Below are 17,767 nucleotides of genomic sequence, written 5' to 3' on the forward strand. Positions count from 1 at the left end.
GTGGCCCAGCTCACCCTGCCCACCGTGTGAGTACTGGGGTGGGAGGTTGGGGGGGGGTAAGGTCTGCGGGGCGCCAGCGAGTCCCAGCAACGCTGCTTGGGGGGCAGGTGGCCTTCTCACTTCCCCGGGTGCAAGGCAAAATGTCGAATTTGGTTGTCCCTCTGTTGCTGCCCCATCGAAGGGAGGTTGCAGCGACTTAGTAGGAAGCAGGTGAAGGTAAGGGACTTAGAGGGCTGCATAATTATTGAGCGTGTTTTGGCCAAACCACTCTTGGCGACTTAACAGGCATCTTCCCAGCTTTAGAAGCAGCCAAATCTCAAAACTAGTTAGGTAAGTGGCAGCCGAAAGGGAAGTTTGACATCATCAAGCTCATCAGAAGCTCTCCCCTCCCTAGCTTGTGTAGTTGTTGAGTGATGCTACCCAGAAAGCCCCACTGTGACTTTATGCTCTCCAGCAAGCCAGTGGTCACTAGTCAGTGCGGGTAAAAGCTCTGCCTTTTTGCCACAGAATAATTATGAGTGCCCCAGTTTGTAAGCTGAGATTCTTGATCTCTGTGTCTTTGGCATTTAGTTCTGTCTGTCCCTGCTTTGCTGCCTGGTAGCCAGATGGTAGCTATCAGTGCCTAACCCAATCCCTGTTCAGACAATGCATAAGTATGGAAACAAAAGCTTTAGTTATGAAATCACCAGTCTTTCTTGACAGTTGTTTGCTTAGTTAATGTGTTTCTGTATCTGGATGCAGGGCAGAACTTCATGAGGTCCTGGAAGAATATAAAGAAGGAGCTGCAAAATTTATAGGTAAAGCATGTCTGTTTGCTTGTATGTCTGGAGAGAGAATGCAGGTGGATCCCACTGGTGCATTTTTAGGCAGTACTGTAGGCAGAAAGATGTAGGCATAGGCTTTCCACGTTTAGACATTTTCTCACTGAAAGTGGTACTAAGGAAGACTTGAAATAGTATGTTGTCGCTAGTGTGGCCAGAAATCCCTCAAACAGGCTACAGAATTATGTAGCTTTGTTTTGTTTCTCTTTTTCTGCATGCAGCCTTCTCACTGGGGGCTTCAGCACTGTCTGGGATGGGCTTAGCCCAGAAGTTGAGACTAGAACTGAGAGAGGTTTTACTGTAGCCCCCAGTCACTGCTGCAGATGAATCTTGCCAGATGTGATTTCTGATTTCTTTTGATGAGGAGAATTAGAAATTCTCATGAAAATGGCCTTCCCCATACAGATGTTCAAATACATTTCCTGAGGGTATCTATCTGCTCAAGCTGGCTTTTTTGATTCTCATAAAATAGATGGTTTCATCTAAAGATTTCCAACAGGAAATCTTCATCCAGTATGAAGAATAAACAGGCAAAGCACCCCACATCAAATCAGTCTCAGCTGGTGGACACTTATGCCTCTGAGCTATTCCTGTTCTGAGAAGATGTTAGGGGAAGGACCCTAACATGTCGGATTTGCAGAAGTTTTGAGGAACTAAAGCAGCAGGCAGAGAAGCTCATTTTTACCCTGTTCTTTGTTCCTGTCAGTTTAGCTGTCGGACTGTTCTTGCTCCCTTTATTCTCCTTCCATTTTTCCATGTTAGAGTCAGTTTTAGGAATAAACAGTTTTACTTATGGGTAGTCAAATGCAAAACAGTCAACATTGCCATAGCCCTCAGCTACTGCACCAAGCCTTTGTGATCCTCATCAGTCCCTGTACTCCATTCTTGGAGCAGATCCAGAGTGAAATCTTTGCCTTAACTCCTTGGTGATAAGAATGAGTAAAACATTTGTGACTGTCCTGTGTTTTTCCTCTGGTTGTTGCAACAGATCAGTGAAGGCCTGGCTGCATGCATTATGCAGCCAAGATCACTGTTGTCAGGCTCGTGTGGCAAAGGAATCTGAATGCACAGTGAATGCAGGGTTAGCATATTGTGTGAATATCTGTATCGTAGGCTGAACTGGAGGATGATCAGCCAAGTCAACAAGCTTCTCTGGGATGCTTTGTCTGCGTGTCTCAGGCTACACTGGTTATAGGGTAAATCCTGTTGAAGTGATGGTGTGTCTTTAACTTCTATAATTTACAGACACTTCTTTGTATATGGAATCTAGCGGGCTTTGCAAGAAAAAAACTTTTGAGTTGCTAACACTTTAATAAAAGCTGACATATTTTTATGAATGTTTTGTATGTGTTAGTTGCACATACATTATGAATGTATAAAATGTAAATTATTATAATTTTTTAAATGTTTAAGCATTTTTGTATTACAGAGACCAAGGGTTTTTCTTTTTAAAAAACCCAAACAACTACATCAAAATTTTGGACATGCATTTCATTACATAAGCAAAGTTATGGCTTGGATTTCCAAAGAAAGTTTGCAACCAACTTTCAGTAAACTTCAGCTGCTTATTCCTTCAAGAAAAAGTGAAAATCTCTTTATCTAAAAGTTCTTGGAGGCTTCACTGATTTCAGTGACTATCTGTGAAGAGAAAATTGTATGTCATTGAGACACACTGTCTTAGCTTTCTGATACTGAAACTGATCTGGTAGGGATGATAAATTTCTCATTTGTGTAGCTAATCTGTTCACTCACTGTATGTTGTCCTTCCTTAGAAGTTCTCAGTTTAGATTGTGTCAAATGTCAGATGTGTCCAGTGTATCAGCTGAGTGGTCAAATGAGCCAACCATTGGGTCTGGCAAATTTTAGTAGCAGGAGTTAAACAAGAAGAAACATACATAAATCTCAAAAGGAGCCGTGTTGGCTGCAGAACCAAAGGATGTTATTTGATGGTTTGTCCTGATGCTGCACTCTTCTCCCTGCAGCTGGTAAAGCTGGAGAAAAAGTCTGCTGCCTTTGGTGCTGAGAGATCAAATGAACAATATTTTCTTCATCAGAATGGGTGTAATTGTGTGTGGGAGAATACCTTGTTCCCTTCTGCAGATTTACAAACCACATTTTTGGATTAGCTTTGGTTTAGTTTGTGAAACTCTACTCTGTGTCTGTCGCTCTGTTCCCAGGTATGCCAGACACAGTGCTCTACTGCTCCCTTCATGACCCGGTCACACCCTGCCCATCTGGCTACAACACTAACAAGGTACAGTAACTGTAAAGACTTGAAAGGGTCCTCTTAAATTAGGTCCCAAAAGAAAGCTGCTGGTCCTCCACTCATCTATCTGTGTGGGTCTGCTTATACAGCTATGAGACTTTATTTTTCTATAAAGCATAAAAAAAAAAATCTTTGCACAAAGAGGAATGTCATTTACATGCCCCAACTAAGCAAAGCTGGACACTTGCTTACTTGGCAGTCCATTCACTGAACAGTTCCTGAACAGTTAAGTGGCAATTTGGATAGAAAGGAGAGCTATGTACTCCCATGCTGCTGAGGTTAATATGGTAGTAAAAGAAAATACATATGTTTTAGCTTACATGCTGTAGAAGCTCATGGTGATGCCACTGGTAAGCAATAAACCTGAACCCCTATGTGTGTATTTACAGTCTGCCACAGGCCCACAAAGGGGAAGAGCTTGGTATTTCTTCAGGAAGGGGGCTTACCAGTTCAGGAGCGCGTAGTGTTGTGGATGTTTGCCCGTTCCATCCCACAGCATGCATGTTCCCCATGCAGTCCACACGCTACCTGCTGCCTACCACAGCTTTGGCTCGGAGGGGCTGCTCCTGGCACCTGCTCAGATACGGTCAGTCCCAAGGCCTGTTTTAGTATGGCCACATTTGGTGAAAGGTCACTGAATGACAGAGGATAACTGCTGCCATCCAGCTGTCAGTGTGTATTTTTTGATACTGGGAACCAGCCTGAGTCCTGTCTCTCTGCAGGGAAGGAATTACCTGAAGCTTGTCTCACTGTTGTGCAGCTATGAGGTGATAGCAGTGATCTAAGCCTGGGTGTTGCAGGTTTGATTTGGCTTTTTTTTTTTGAGGCTGGTGAAGACACTTGTAGCTTTGTTGCAAGGCCTTCTGCAGCTGGATCTGTGCTGGCAGATACTTATGAATGCTTTTTGAAAGCAATGGGACAGAAAGCGCTGGATTCTGTGCCAGAAAGCCTGGCACTGAGTGGATTTAAATAATCATAGAGTAATGCTCAGTTCTCTAAGCCGCATGGCTATTTGATTTATTAAAGCAGCTTTTTTCCTCTGGAGAGCAGAGTGAAGGTAACTAGACTTGATTACGCTCTGTGCCCTTTGGCTCAAACGGTTGTGACTTTCCTCCACCTGCCTTCACCAGCTGTTCCTTGATGCTCTCACATAAGAGGCAGCAGGTGCTAACCGGCCAGCAGGCTGCTGCAGAACAACATACAGGTGCTGTGTTCCAGTTATTCTGCAGGTACTAATTTGGGATCTCCCTCCTTTGGAGTTGCTTTTTTTTTTTTTTTTTTAATTTACAAAAATGTTATTACTTTGGAGACTTCTGTCTGGTTTTTTTGTTACTCAAAATTAGTGAAATTGGCTGATGAGGCCAAAAGTATTCAGGAGAGATGGACGGACAGACAGCAGATATGTGGTGTATTTGTGCAATCCTTTTTTGGTTTTTGTGGCAACCAGACAAAAATAAAATTGTTCTGCTCACAGTTTTTGCATCAGCTGATCAAATTCAATTTGTGAATTAATATGCATGAGAACTGCACTGCTTAATCCATCTCTGGCGTAGGCTAGGAGAATGTGTTTAAACCCTCAAGACCCAAAAAGTCCCTGTAACACTTCAAGCTATAATGTATTTCTGACAGCTGAAAACCATTCCTCGTTTAAAAAAAGTACTAATGGAGTTGCAGATGAAACAAACTAATTTCTAAAGGGCTTGAGCTCAATACTTAACCTACTCGAATACCCCTTTAAAATTTTGGAACAGCAGTGTCACAAGTCTAACAATAATATAACAGAAGTGCCAAGCTGCACTCCCAGGTCAATTATAGATTCTGCAGAATAGGATGGAACATGGTAGCATACATAGTTGCAGATGCTGCAGTAACGTTTTGTGAATCTGAATGTTCAGTGAATTGGACAGTGACATCTGCTAGCCCAGAGGTGTTCAGGTAATATAACTCTCTATGCAGGTGCTTTTGTCCTGCTTTAAAATCTTTCGAGGGTAGCATGGAGAAATGATGGAAGATGGGGCCCATGTGCGCGCACAGAATGGAAAGCATGTGGAGAGACTGAGAAGACTGTGTGAGAAATCCTCATGAGTACCTGCCATTTCTTATGTTGGCTCAGTTTGAAAGCTTTTGTGCTTGGTATTTCAATCCCTTCTTAAGTGGCTGGGCTTGGGACCTAAAATAACACTGGAGTCTAAGATTAAATTGCCTACAACCTTTTGTATTCTTTCCAGCGTGTCTGTGTGGTTTATATATGCATGTATATTCACATGGGTGGCATGGATTCACTGCTCAGAAGAGGAAATTGTTTCTTGGTGTTGCGTTGTGCACAGAAAACTAGCGAGCTGTATTTCCCATTGCAGTCTTTGCTGCTTTTCATGAGATGAAAACATAAATTTGATGGGAATTAAATATTTTCTTCTTTTTGATTTTTTTTTTTCCCCAATTCTGCCACTAATTAATGTGATGATAGGACAGCTGCTCTATCTCAGAGACTTCCAAACATGGGGAGAAGTCACTGTGTTGATTGTGATGGTTTCACCAAAGAGTATTCCAGAAATCCCAATTCAGTCATTTATCTCCTTTCACTCATTGTGCCAAGTGCAGCTGATTATCTGAGCCGTGCTCCTGGAGAACTTACCTATGAAATATCGTTCCAGTATCTGGTGTTTCACCAAACCAATTCCTTCTCTCCTTTGACCCTTAAGATCTGTTAACCATTGCAACTAATGTTCATCTTTATTCTTCCTTGACAGACGGTGTCCCTGTGGGGAAACTCAGGGCGCATGGAAATTACAGTTTCCAAGTTCATGGACATACAGCGGGCCATCCAGCCAGACTGGTTCCAGTGCATTTCTGATGGAGACACCATTTCTGGGGAAGGTGGTAGAAAAAGGGCGAAGAAGTCTGTGGATAGGTCGCTTTCCTTCCTGGATGGATGCCTTCAGCTGCTCGAAAAATCACCGGTAAGGTCCCAAAAATATCAGGGTAATAGCACTGCAGCTGCTTTTTGGTCTGTGCTGCATCCTAGGCCAGTCCCAGGATGTGATTTATTAGGAAATTGTCACACATACGTATCAGAGAATGCCCAGGTGACAGTCTTGGATGAGGTATAACTGGTAGCACAGTGGGTTTTACTTCTGCCACTCTCTTAATAACTTGCTTCCTGCACCAGGGTACCTATCTCTATTAGTTGAGGAGAAGTATTTTTTAAAATTTTTTTCCTGCTTCTGGACTGAGTGCATTTCTTTCACTTCATGCTATATACCTGGGCAAAGTAGGATCTTCTCAGTCAGATTGAGAAAACCCATCTTTTTTGCTCTGAAGTCCCCTCAGCTCCAAGTGAGGGAGGACTTGCTGGAATTTTCCAGCGCTAATCTTTATTTCTTCCAGCAGCTTTGCAACTTCCCTCCCTTTTGGTGAAAGGGGACATACTATCTGAATCTGTACTACAAAAGAAAATGGGTGACAGGAGCCGATATTGGTATCCCCTGAAAAGCAATTCATTGTGAGATCTGGTGTCTGACAACCAGGATAATGGCACCGGCTTTGTATTCTGCACTGACGCATGTAGTGCTGAGGGGCCATCTATAAAAAGCCGTGTACAGAGATGATCTGTGGTTATTGCCCTCTATAAGGGAGGAGGGAAGAATGGTACCAAAATTTTCAGTGAATTAGTGTCAAGGCAAGGAGCAGAATCTTGTCTCTCCTAATCACATTTCTGTCTTATGCTTGGACTTCACAGTGTTGTGTGGAGAATAGTCTTACATGGGGTGAAACACTGTGACTCTGGCAAGTTCCTGGGAATGCAGGGCTCAAGTAACAGGCATCTGGAGTCTGGGCTGTGAGATGTCTTGCGTGCGTGTCTTTGGCAGAGCGTGCTCTAACACTTGTAGCTTTCTCCTGGGCCAGGAACTACAAGGAAGTGTAATGTTTGGGGCAGTTGAAGGTGGAGATATCTTGGAAGAGAGGCTCAGATCAGCCAGGGAGACTGCCAAGCGACCTGTGGGTGGCTTTCTGCTAGATGGCTTCCAGGGATGTGCCATGGCCAAGGAGACCAAGTTGAAACTGATAGCTTCTGTCACAGCAGAGCTGCCAGAGGATAAACCAAGGTAAGTTGTGTGGGCAACATTCCAAGAAGTCCATCTGTCCTATTCTGAGGAGTGTCTGCAGGCTGCTGTGCGGTATCACTGTAGGAAATAGTCACTGTATTGCATAGGTCTGTGTGAGTGCCAGGCTGCAGACTTCAACCCTTGCTTCAATTTTTAGCTGCAGCTGGCACCAAGCTGTGCTCACACTGTGTGTTTGAGTATTTCCCACATTTGGAGAATAAAGAGGATTTTAATTCGAGTCATTTTTACTTTTCGTAGGAAGAATTACAGGTAGGTAGGATATGTCTGGGCTGCTTGCATTTGGCCTCTGAGGCCATGGTTTATGATCTTATGGTAGCCAGCTCTGACCTAGTACCTGAGACACTGAGCCTGTGAACTACCAGAGGTGGTACAGCCTGGCCCAAAACGACTGTATTCTCTGCTTGGAGTGGCATGGTGTGGGGATCATTGTGTATTCCGAGTTGTTAGTTATGCCTATCAGATCCATGCCAGAGACTGGATGGGAGTGGCACCATTATTGACTCTTACAAATGACTAACAGCAACAAAAGACTTCCATAAAATGTGTGCTAATATTTGCTAGTGGTTCAGAAGTGGAGGGTTTTCTTAGCATCACCTTGAGCTTGCTGGCTTTTGCATGGGTTGCTCGTACAAGAGCAGCTGCAACAGAATTAGTATGGGTGCTTTTTTCATCATTTCCTCAAGAGTGCTGCCCTCTGCTAGCTGAGCATTGCTCTGACCTAATGGTGTTCAAAAGGAAATTAAATGTGAAAGCGTATGTCTGGTGTTGCAGCTTGTTCATGCTTAGCGATGCCTGCGGTTTGAATTTTCCTGACAATTAGAAGGCTTGCTGTGTTGTTGCCATCCTGTCTGGTTGAGCTACTTAAAAAGATCCCGTGGGAGCATTAGAGTCCAATCTGCTCAGCTAACCTTAGTGGCTACCAGTGCATCTGCTTCATCTATCAAATAGTTTGCTTGTCTGGTTAAGACAAGTGTTTCTGACCTCTTTGTAGGAAGGAAGCTGGTTAGCCCTAGGGGGTCTTGTAAGTACCTTAAGTGAATTTCAGACAATTGTGTTTTCCTGAATCACCCTTGCCATTCTGGCTGGAGAAGTTGTTTTGCAGCTGTGTTCTACCTCAATACGAAATTCTCTAGAAGACAAACACTTCCTGTGCTTCACCCAAGAAGTGACTGCTTTTTGTGTGATGGTGAAATGATCTTATGAATGTACTCTAAATTTATAGTCCTGTCATGTACCTACAGATGCTGAAGTCTTTTGGTAAAATTTATTTTCCTTGTCAATAGCGTCAGAACCCTTGCAAGAACAAACATTTGTCCTTACCTGTGCACAGATAAGTGCTAAACAAGGGTTTTGATCATACATACAGAGCTGCTGTTCTAACTACTGAGTATCATTTTCTCCCTGCCTTGAGAGCCTGAAACATAAGACACTCATGCTGTAAACTTCTCCCGTCCTTATTCTGTGCTCATCAATTTAATTGGAGTACTTAGAAAAGTGACTAAAAATGGCACCTTGCGACTTCATTTATCAGCCCCTGTGTATTTTCCTAATTATCTGTTTAGATCATTGCCCTACATTAGCTTCTGCTGCTGTCAGCCCAGCCATGCACCTGCAGGAGAGCAGGCACTGCTCTATTCTATTCTGCTTCACCCACCCTCAGGGAAGCTGCCAGCTAAATTTGGCTAACAGCAGGATCTCTATTGATGGCAGTCCAGCTGGGCTCCTCCTGGCTCTTAATGCCATGTCCCAGGAGATGTTACAGCCCAGGTTTTTGGGTAAATCATTTGAGCACATACTGTGTAAAGAGGAGAGAAGAATAAAGCAAGGAACATTTATCTTTCCAATGACATTTCCTCCAGGCAGTTCTCCAGGTGCTATATGATGTGTCTGTCATTGGAAGGACTTGTATCTTTGACCAGCCTTCTACTGCTGTCTCTGCTGCTCTTGATCAAGCCTTTCTAGACTGTCTCATAAACAGTTACCAAGCAAAGGGGTCCATGTGTCTGGAAACTGGTAGTTCCTGGGGGCACAAACATGACTAAGGAAAATATCTGTTCTACGGCATAGATGTTAGATGAATTTTGAATCTAAGTGTATTTATGTGTGCGTGACAGAAACCAAATCACTTCAAACATGATGAAAAGAATGAGGTTTTTCCACAGTAAATGAGGGATTATTGCTGTCTTCCAAATGGCAGATAAAGAAAAGCCTGCCACGTACTGGATAGGTTTGCGGTGGGGAAATGGAAATACACAGGATTTTGAGTGATGACTGTTGTATCCACTTGCCTTCTGGTTAGCAGTTAGCAGGGATAAGCTACAAGTGCTACATGTGTGTCTTTTTCCTTCAGGTACCTGCTTGCTTCTACTCGGAATATACTAGATGTGTCATCTTGTATGTCTCTTACAGAGTCATCCATGGTGTAGGCAAACCAGATGAGGTGCTTGAGTGCATTGAAAGGGGAGTGGACATTTTTGAGAGCTTCTTTCCGTTCCAAGTGACAGAGCGAGGCTGTGCCTTGGTTTTCAGTTATGACTGCCATCCAGATCATGAAGCAGCAGGTAGGCTTCTTGATGGTCATTATAATTTTTACTGTGTCAGCCAGTATTGTGGCAAGCATAATTCATGCTTTGGAATAATCTAGATTTGAGGGTTTTGTTCCTGAAATAAGTGCAGTAACTACTGGAAAAACTGGGATTCCCCTGTCCAGTGTTGTTTTGAAGGTGCGGTATTTTGGAGTGAAACCTGTTGAGGCAAACATGAGGACTCAACCTAGGATCTAAATGTCTGATTAGCCAAACTATGCTCAAGTATTTCTTAAACACTTAGTGAATAGAGGGGTTTTTGGTCGACACCATTGGCAAATTTTCTATCATTGTTAGCAGTGAAGGCTGCACCTATTAAGTGGACATCTAAAATACTTGATCTCTAGAATTAACTGAATATGTGTCTGTTTTTGTAATATATTTTTGAAATCCCTTCTTCTTCCTAGCTGGCAGAAGTTAGGGACCCCATTTCTTTGGTCAGCTTTCCTCTCTGTCCTTGCATTCATCAGTTCATATCAAAACAAAAAGGCTATGTTCGTAACTCATTCCCTCATTAGTCTGTGAGATGGGAGCATGTGTGTCGCCCGTTAAAGCATCTATCAAATGTGTTTCAAGCAGCTGTTTTGTTTTGGCCTATTTATTAAAGGTTTTTAATACAGAGAAACACTTTACTTTTTTTCTCCTGGGTAGAACCTAGCAGCTCTTCATGCCTGGATAATTCAAAACCAGATGAATAGAACAGAACATCTTGTTTCTTTGTGCTTGCTGCTATTTTTTTAACCCTTCTTGTTGTTTGTTGTTCTTTACCTTGTCTCACCTTATTCTTAAATCATAACATTCTGTGTCTGTTTAACACTCAGCAGACACAGATTGTGCAAACAGTAATATAGATGTTTCCAGGTACATCTGCTTAAGAACAAACCTAAAAATGCAAACCTACAATGTTATGGGGCCATTTTTTATTTTTAGGATAGACTGCTGAAAAGGCAGGTGTGGAATCTAAATCTTCTGCGTTAGTGCTACAGCCTCTTTTGATTCCAGTTGTTCAAAAAAAAAAAAAAAAGCATCCAAATCCCTGAGCCTGATGACAGCATGGGAAGTAGAATGATCGAATGCAGATGAGTTGTCTGTCTACTAACAAAATCTCAATAAAATCAGTTTGTTCAGGTGATTGCATTCTATTCAGCATGCCGTTCAGACTGGGAATATTTTTTACATTCTATTAAGAATTGACCTCAGTAGTGCAGCAAGAAGTTACACAGTTGTTTCAGCTCTAACTCTTCATAGGTTTAGTAGATTAGTTTTCACTTGTCTCTTGCTGTTTTAATCATCTAAAATGGTATCCGTGTTAACTAATCTATGACAATTAAAGAAAAATAGTTGCTTGCTGTAGGAAAGAGGTGGAACTGTGTAGCAGGAGTTTTCATCTGGCAGGAAAGTAGCAGAAAAACCTACTGTAAGGTTGCCACCCTTCCTTTGCCCTTGCTGTCTGTTCATAAAAGGCTGTTGTCTCTATTTAAATCAGTTTTAAAACAAAATGGAGCTCAGGACCTGGAGAAAAATGGTGCTGAAGACGACCAGGATGAAATCTCCAAAGCTGACCCAGAAATTACACCATTTGAGATATTTCTGAAGGACAAAAGGTACGTGAGTTTGTGAGGAGGGTAGCTGCAGCTGTATCACTAAATATGATGCTTTTGTCCTCTGTGTTTGATAGTGTGTGGTCAGTAGCTGGACAAGAGACTTCATAAAATGTGAAGGTGTCGAAGACAGTGCTTCTGGACATTGAATGGAGAGTGTTGTACAAGCGTTCTAGCTTGTTATCAGGCAACAGTGTATGGCTGAAATTGCTCTTTTGCCTCACCTAAAGCCAGGGGTTTTCTGATCATTTATCCAGTAGACATACTGTGGTCATAACTGGGTTCCAGCTGAAGGACAGTAGGTTCACAAAGGTGGTCTGGGGATCGTTTTGATCTTCTAGCATCTCGGGATGACCCAAGTTAGATGCAGATTTTATTTAAACTATGGAGAACCTCCACTTTCTGACGGTTTGGGCAGCTGCAGAGCAATTCTGCAATTTCTGGATACTTCACAAAAACTTTGGCCCATGTTACCACCTGTCCTTCCTTCTCTTTTCCACAGCTACTGCTAGGCTGTCTGAGTAGACAACTGTGTTGCTTTGCTCGATCCTCTCTCCACTTTGTGAGAATGTTGCATCTCACAGTAGAAGGGAATACTGTTTTATGAATAGTGGAATCAGTAAATCTTTGTTTCTGATAGCTTCCTCCTTTGTAGACTGTGTGATAGCTAGCGAGGCATGTCTTGCACTGCAGCTTTTCTGTCAGGGAAGGCACAGATGAAGCCTTTCTCTGCTGTTAGCTGTGATGTAGTCAGAGTTAATCTCTGACTTACATGTGTGGCCCTTCAGCTCCATAGTGAGTTCCGGCACGATATTTGAGGTCCTTTGTGCCATTGCTGCTGGTCTTAGATGTCAACACGTCTTATAGCAGCTGGATTCGGGCCCTCAGGACTTCAAGGCTCAGGTCCCTGCAAAAGGCCATGTAGTAACTGGATACTCCTTATTGCTTGAATGGGTCGTCTTAACTTTGATCTTATCCAATGTCGCTTCCTCCTTAGATACCAAGATGATTTTGGTCCTTTGCTGGAAGGATGCACCTGTTACTGTTGCCAGAGGCATACTCGCGCCTACGTCCATCACCTCCTCGTGACCAATGAGCTGTTGGCCGGTGTCCTGCTCATGATGCACAACTTCCAGCACTACTTCAGTTTCTTCAGTGCCATACGGGATGCCTTAAGAGACAGTAAACTGGATCAGCTGAAAAAGCTTGTCTTCAGGCAGGCGCTTCAAGGCCCAGCAAATGCGAAGCTGGGCCAGTGAGTTCAGAGAGGACAGAGGAGGTTGCAGGCTGCGTCCTTATCCAGTGGGACTGTGTAAGGTGGACTGCCAGCAGGGTCACCTGGACCTGTAGTAGTAAAATGCCTTCCTTCCTGGAGGGAATTGAAAGAGGCGTTTGAAGACGATCTTGCTTCCTGGCGGGGAAGGAAGATCTTATTCAAATGTCCCATTCAGGTAATTGGCCTTGTGCGTTCTTGGGGTATGGGAGAGCCTGAACAGCTCACAGGACCAGTATGGATAGCTTTGTTTCCAGTTGGTTTTCCATGTGGAAGGACAGAATTATTGAACTTGTAATTGAAGAAGCTGGGCATATATTTAAAATTAATCCAGCTGCTGACAGGAGGGTCGGCAGCTTTTTGGGTCTCTCATTCCATACTCAATGGATGTTACAGGTAATTATTTTTCTAGAAAATCTCAGTGATGCGATTGTCCCATCATGCAGCTCCTTGATGAGCGATCCTGCCTCGGTCTAACGCAGTTCCTTGTGGCCACTGCCAGCCTCTGTGTCCCTGAGAAGAACTGAGTGGAAGTGCTGCTGTATTCAGTGGCACAAGGGACCATATGTGTATTTCTCAGGCTGCCTGCAGTGCAGAATGTTCTCTGGGCCAGGAGGAGGCCCTCCACCCAGGCCTGGCCTTGAAAACCCCTGCCTCAGGAGTCCTACTCTGTGACATTAGAGCCAGAAAGAAGAGAAGGTGTTTAATCCACGTCCTGCTCCAGAGGGTTTTTTTGGCTCTATACCCTTTCACCTGTATGGACTAAGATTTCACTCCCACACTAGCATGTGGAGATAATGAACGTACCATTCTTTCCAGCTGTCCTAGCTCTGGTCAAATAGCAGGCTACACAAATGTCAATGTGAGATGGAGCTGTGGAAAAGATGTATCGCAGGAAAAGGCATTAAGAAAAGATTCTTGTGGCTCCTTGTTTTAAAATATGACTTAGTTATGTAACATTCCTCTTATTCAGTTTTTCTTATGCCCCCTTACTTTGGCATCCTGGATTTATTCATTTTATGTTACAAAGCAACAATAAAAAAATTTTATTATTCATTACACTGGCTCCTCAGTGTGTGACAGAGGTGGTGTACCAGAGAGCTTGAGTGCGGTGTTCAAGAAGATGTCTGCTGGAAACTTGACTAGCAGCCTGCGGGAGCACAGTGACCCATCTGGGAGTAGGATCCTGTCACAGAGCCTGGGTCCAAATAATTTGCTTCAAAAAAAGCCATAATAGACCTGGAAGTGTTGAAGACACTTGCCTGTCCCTCTCCCCATGAGAACTCTACTGCCTGAGTTAAGCTTAAAAAAATACTACAGCTAAAATTGCTGGCCTTAAGGGATTTAAGGATTAATCTGCAGTTTGCTCTTCATTGTTTCTTTAATGTTTTAAGATTTTAATATTTCACATCAGAATGACTTTACCATATTATGAGTTTTTTAGCTTCCCTGTCCACATTGCCTGTGCATCCCTGTTTTCCTTGGGCAGATACATGATGGTGTCAGAGTCCTTTCTACCATGCCAGCTTCATCCACTATGTTGCACTAACTACATTTCTTTTCCACAGGATCCTAAAGAAATGGTGCAAAAAATGCTTTACTGTTGTCTTTAAACAGAGGTTTGGGGAGTAATTTGGCCACAGAAATGACACAAAATACAGGACTAATGTCCTCGCTCTGAGAAGTAAGTTATGATTGTTAATGATGCAGCACTGGGCAGCTTGGAGGTGATCATCTCCATACAGCGTGAGGTAGAAGGTCTGACATTTTCAGGATCCACCTACCTTAAAGGGCGGGGAATGAGACAAAAATATTTGTCTAATGAGACAAAAATATTTTATTCTTCTTTCAAGAGGAACGCAGGATATGATGGTATTGTTGGGACCTAGCAACGCTTCTTCCTGTGGTGTCTGTTGCTACATTGTTGTGTCAGTGCAAAAACTTATGGGAGGGGAAAGTGACTATTTTAAAACTTCTCCTTCGCCCACTTTTTTGATTCCCACATGTTTACCAAAATGCGTGAGTCTGCCCGGCGTTCAGGCACCAAGATGCTTGTGTTCAAGAGGTCTGTTGGGGATGCTCTGTAACGACGTGGAGGGTAAGAGATGCTGGCTATCGTGTCCTCCTCACCTTCCCTGCACTCTTAGGTTGCTAGCCTTAGTGCTAGTTTTGGAAGTGCCGTTTTGTACTTTTTGGGAGGTAACTGTGATCTCCCCATCCTGCCCTACCGCTATGAATCATTCGGATTTATTCATTTTTCTTTGTCTCCCAACCTGAGAAGCTGCACGTAGCTGTACTGGCATCTTGGTGACCTGCTAAGTGCCAGTACCGTGCCATTCTCAAGAACCTTTCTGCTCTCCCTTCTTGCCTTCCAGTCTTCCCATGCTGCTGTGTTCCTGTTCATTCTCCAGTCATAGCAATCAGGTTTTCCTGTGATCGTTCTCGTGTTTGCGTGCGTGTGCATGTGTGTACCAGAGCTGCACAAAGGGAACAATGTCCTGTTGGGCGAGATCTGATCAGGTACATGCGCTCATTATCTACCAAACACGGTAACAAAGTGCACTAACCCTGAAACAACCTTAATGTGTTAGACTGAAAACTTGTGTAGATGCATCTGTCAGTCCTCCTAGTTCACACTGTAAAAATTAAGTGATGTTTTTCATGCTAAGTTAGAAAGTTTATTTTATTTCCAAGCAGAGATCTAATTTCTTTCAAAAACAGAATTCTTGCCCTAATACAGGGAAGAAAACTAAACTGCTCATGGAGTGGAAAATTTTCTGCGCTGAATTAACTTTACTTAGCATAGAAGACTGCAAAAACATCCTTGACTGCTGTCTGTCCCCAAATGGCAGAATGCAAAAGAGCAGAGCAGAATACAAAAGAGATGGTGTGTTACGAAAACATTAGACCGTTGAACATCTTTCCCTGAGCAACTTTTAGTGTAACCTTCCCCTCAGTAAAGAAAAATCTTTCATGCTCTTCTGTTTCCAATGAGAGTAACTGGCAGGGCCACATGTTAAGTCCTGTGCTTCTCTGACTGCTTCATCAGTATTCTGCTCAGTAACTTACTCCTTTCAGAGTTATTTTAATATTGCAGACTCTAGAGCAGTTTCAAAGGTATGCTTTAATATGTGTTAAGGAAAAAAAAATCAGATTGGTTTATCACAAAAATGTTTTCTCCTTTCCTTCAGGTATGTCATTTCTTCCCCCATACATTCACCCACCCCATCCACCCTCTAAATTACTAGGACACTGTGTCCCTGACAGGTTGCATCAAGCCTCATCTGACAGTTTCTAGGTCTGCTCTTCTGTGGCTCTACGGGGTTGCAGGACCTGCCCGAGCCTGGAAGTGTTCCAGCAGGGAGTTCAATTTATTTCTACATCTCTTAGGTCCAGAGGGCTTTCAGATCATGGTGGTTTTATGCATAGAAAAATCAGCCCCAGGTAAGTTTCAGAGGTGCTTTTAAGCATTCGGTAGCTATTTTTTTTTCTTCCTGAACCCTGTTGATTTTTGATTCATAACCCAACTTGTCAGGCAAAGGGCCCCAATAAAATGTTTAAACCTTCCTCTTGGTAATTTCAAAGTTTTCCTCTGTGATATGAAAGGCATGCACAAAATAGATGATGGCACAGGCCAGTTTAATGGTCTTACTTGTAGTGCTCTGGGGTGATCTACATCATTCACTAGGGACCTCATCTCTTTTCTGGTAATGTGGCACTCGCTTCTTCAGGCTATTAAACAAGCACATGTTACCATCCTTCCTTAGCATGTTCTGTAGGCACGATAGGACTTTTCAAACAAAAAGAGAATGAAGTTAGATCCCTTAGAGAAGTTGGATCTCGACTGGCAAAGTTGGTGCTGGTACAAAAGTAGTTATCTTCCCGCAGCAAAATGTTCTTGTTTCCCTGTTGGTAGTGCCAGTGTGAATGGTGACTGTCAGAGTGCACGGTCTCCTCCCTGGTGGCATATTTGCTGGGAAAGGCAATACCTTCCCTGCCTTGCAGCAAGGCGATGATGAACTGCCTGGTTACTTCTACATCTGTCGTCTGTACCATTTAATTAGTCTGGTCAGGTGAAGGTGCAACACAGCGGGATGTTCTGTCACACTTCTGACCTACCTTCTCCAGCTCTTGGCCTTGCTCACTCCCCATCATTTCAAAAACTTCAGAGCAAGCCTGCTCTGTTCGGGTGCTCTTTGTGTGTCTGAACATCTTGCAGAGCTCTTTGGGAAGCAGGTTTGGGTGAGAAGGGGTTATCCGGTTAACCAGGGTTATTGCAAACTTCTTCAGCCTGAAAATTTAAGAAGCTATGTAGTGGGGACAGGGCCATCTGTAAGGAAATGCTAACTAGAGGTATTTGGGTCTGCCAGACAGCTCAGGATTAGTCAGCTTCCTTCCCCTATTCCCCCTGCTACAGTGTAAAGCATTTTCTGGTCGAGGGGATGGCCAGTGCGCTGGGAAAGGCCGTGGCTATGGTTCATGCCTGTGGCTCTACAGAACTAGGTGTATCTCACCCATCTGTACTTGCAGAGCAGGTTGATTTGCAGATTGGTGGTCAAGAAAAGATCTAAAAACTACGGCCCTTAGACGTAATGGCCCAACACAGGTTTTCACCAAAGAAAGGAGTGATTTTAAGGTCCTTGGCCAGAGTTCCTGGACCCATTCCAGTGCTGTGTGTGATACCTTCTGCTCTTGAGCTGAGTGCCTTTCTGAGGTATTGGGCAGGTATTGCAAAGTATGACATGAAGGTGGCTTCGTAGCAATGCTTTGTGCTTGTTGCTCCCTCCTCCTACAGGAGAACGGCTGTTTTGCTTTTTGATGAGGTAATCAGGGGAGGTATTGAAGTGATGTAGCCAACATCATGTAGGAAGTCACCAGAGGCTGCAAATCTGTCCTGAGCTTTTTGTACTGCCCTTCCCTGACCAGAATGGAACCGTCTGCACTCTAACGTCAAACATAATGCTGCTGTGTGCCGAAAAACAGCTGAAGAAACCAACCCTTAGGAAAGCCAGATGCTTTCCTCAAATGAAGCTGCATGAACTGGGATGGGAGAGAACAGAGACTGGCAGGCAGCCGAAGCCTTCAAAGAGATGC

General features: G+C 43.5%; 1 protein-coding gene across 1 annotated transcript; it reads left to right on the forward strand.

Annotated features, from left to right (window-relative positions):
* Window positions 1-13,698, forward strand: QTRT2 (queuine tRNA-ribosyltransferase accessory subunit 2; the record flags this gene model as incomplete). The annotated part of the gene is made up of 8 exons (XM_009639502.2): window positions 1-26; window positions 742-797; window positions 2,999-3,075; window positions 5,838-6,047; window positions 6,994-7,193; window positions 9,624-9,775; window positions 11,286-11,403; window positions 12,398-13,698. Coding segments are annotated over 8 exons (1,101 nt in total), but the record flags the coding sequence as incomplete, so codon positions are not given.
* Between the last annotated feature and the right edge of the window lie 4,069 nt (window positions 13,699-17,767).

Source organism: Egretta garzetta, unplaced genomic scaffold, assembly GCF_000687185.1.
Source record: "Egretta garzetta isolate BGI_Z169 unplaced genomic scaffold, ASM68718v1 scaffold320, whole genome shotgun sequence".
NCBI classification, from domain to species: Eukaryota; Metazoa; Chordata; class Aves; order Pelecaniformes; family Ardeidae; genus Egretta; species Egretta garzetta.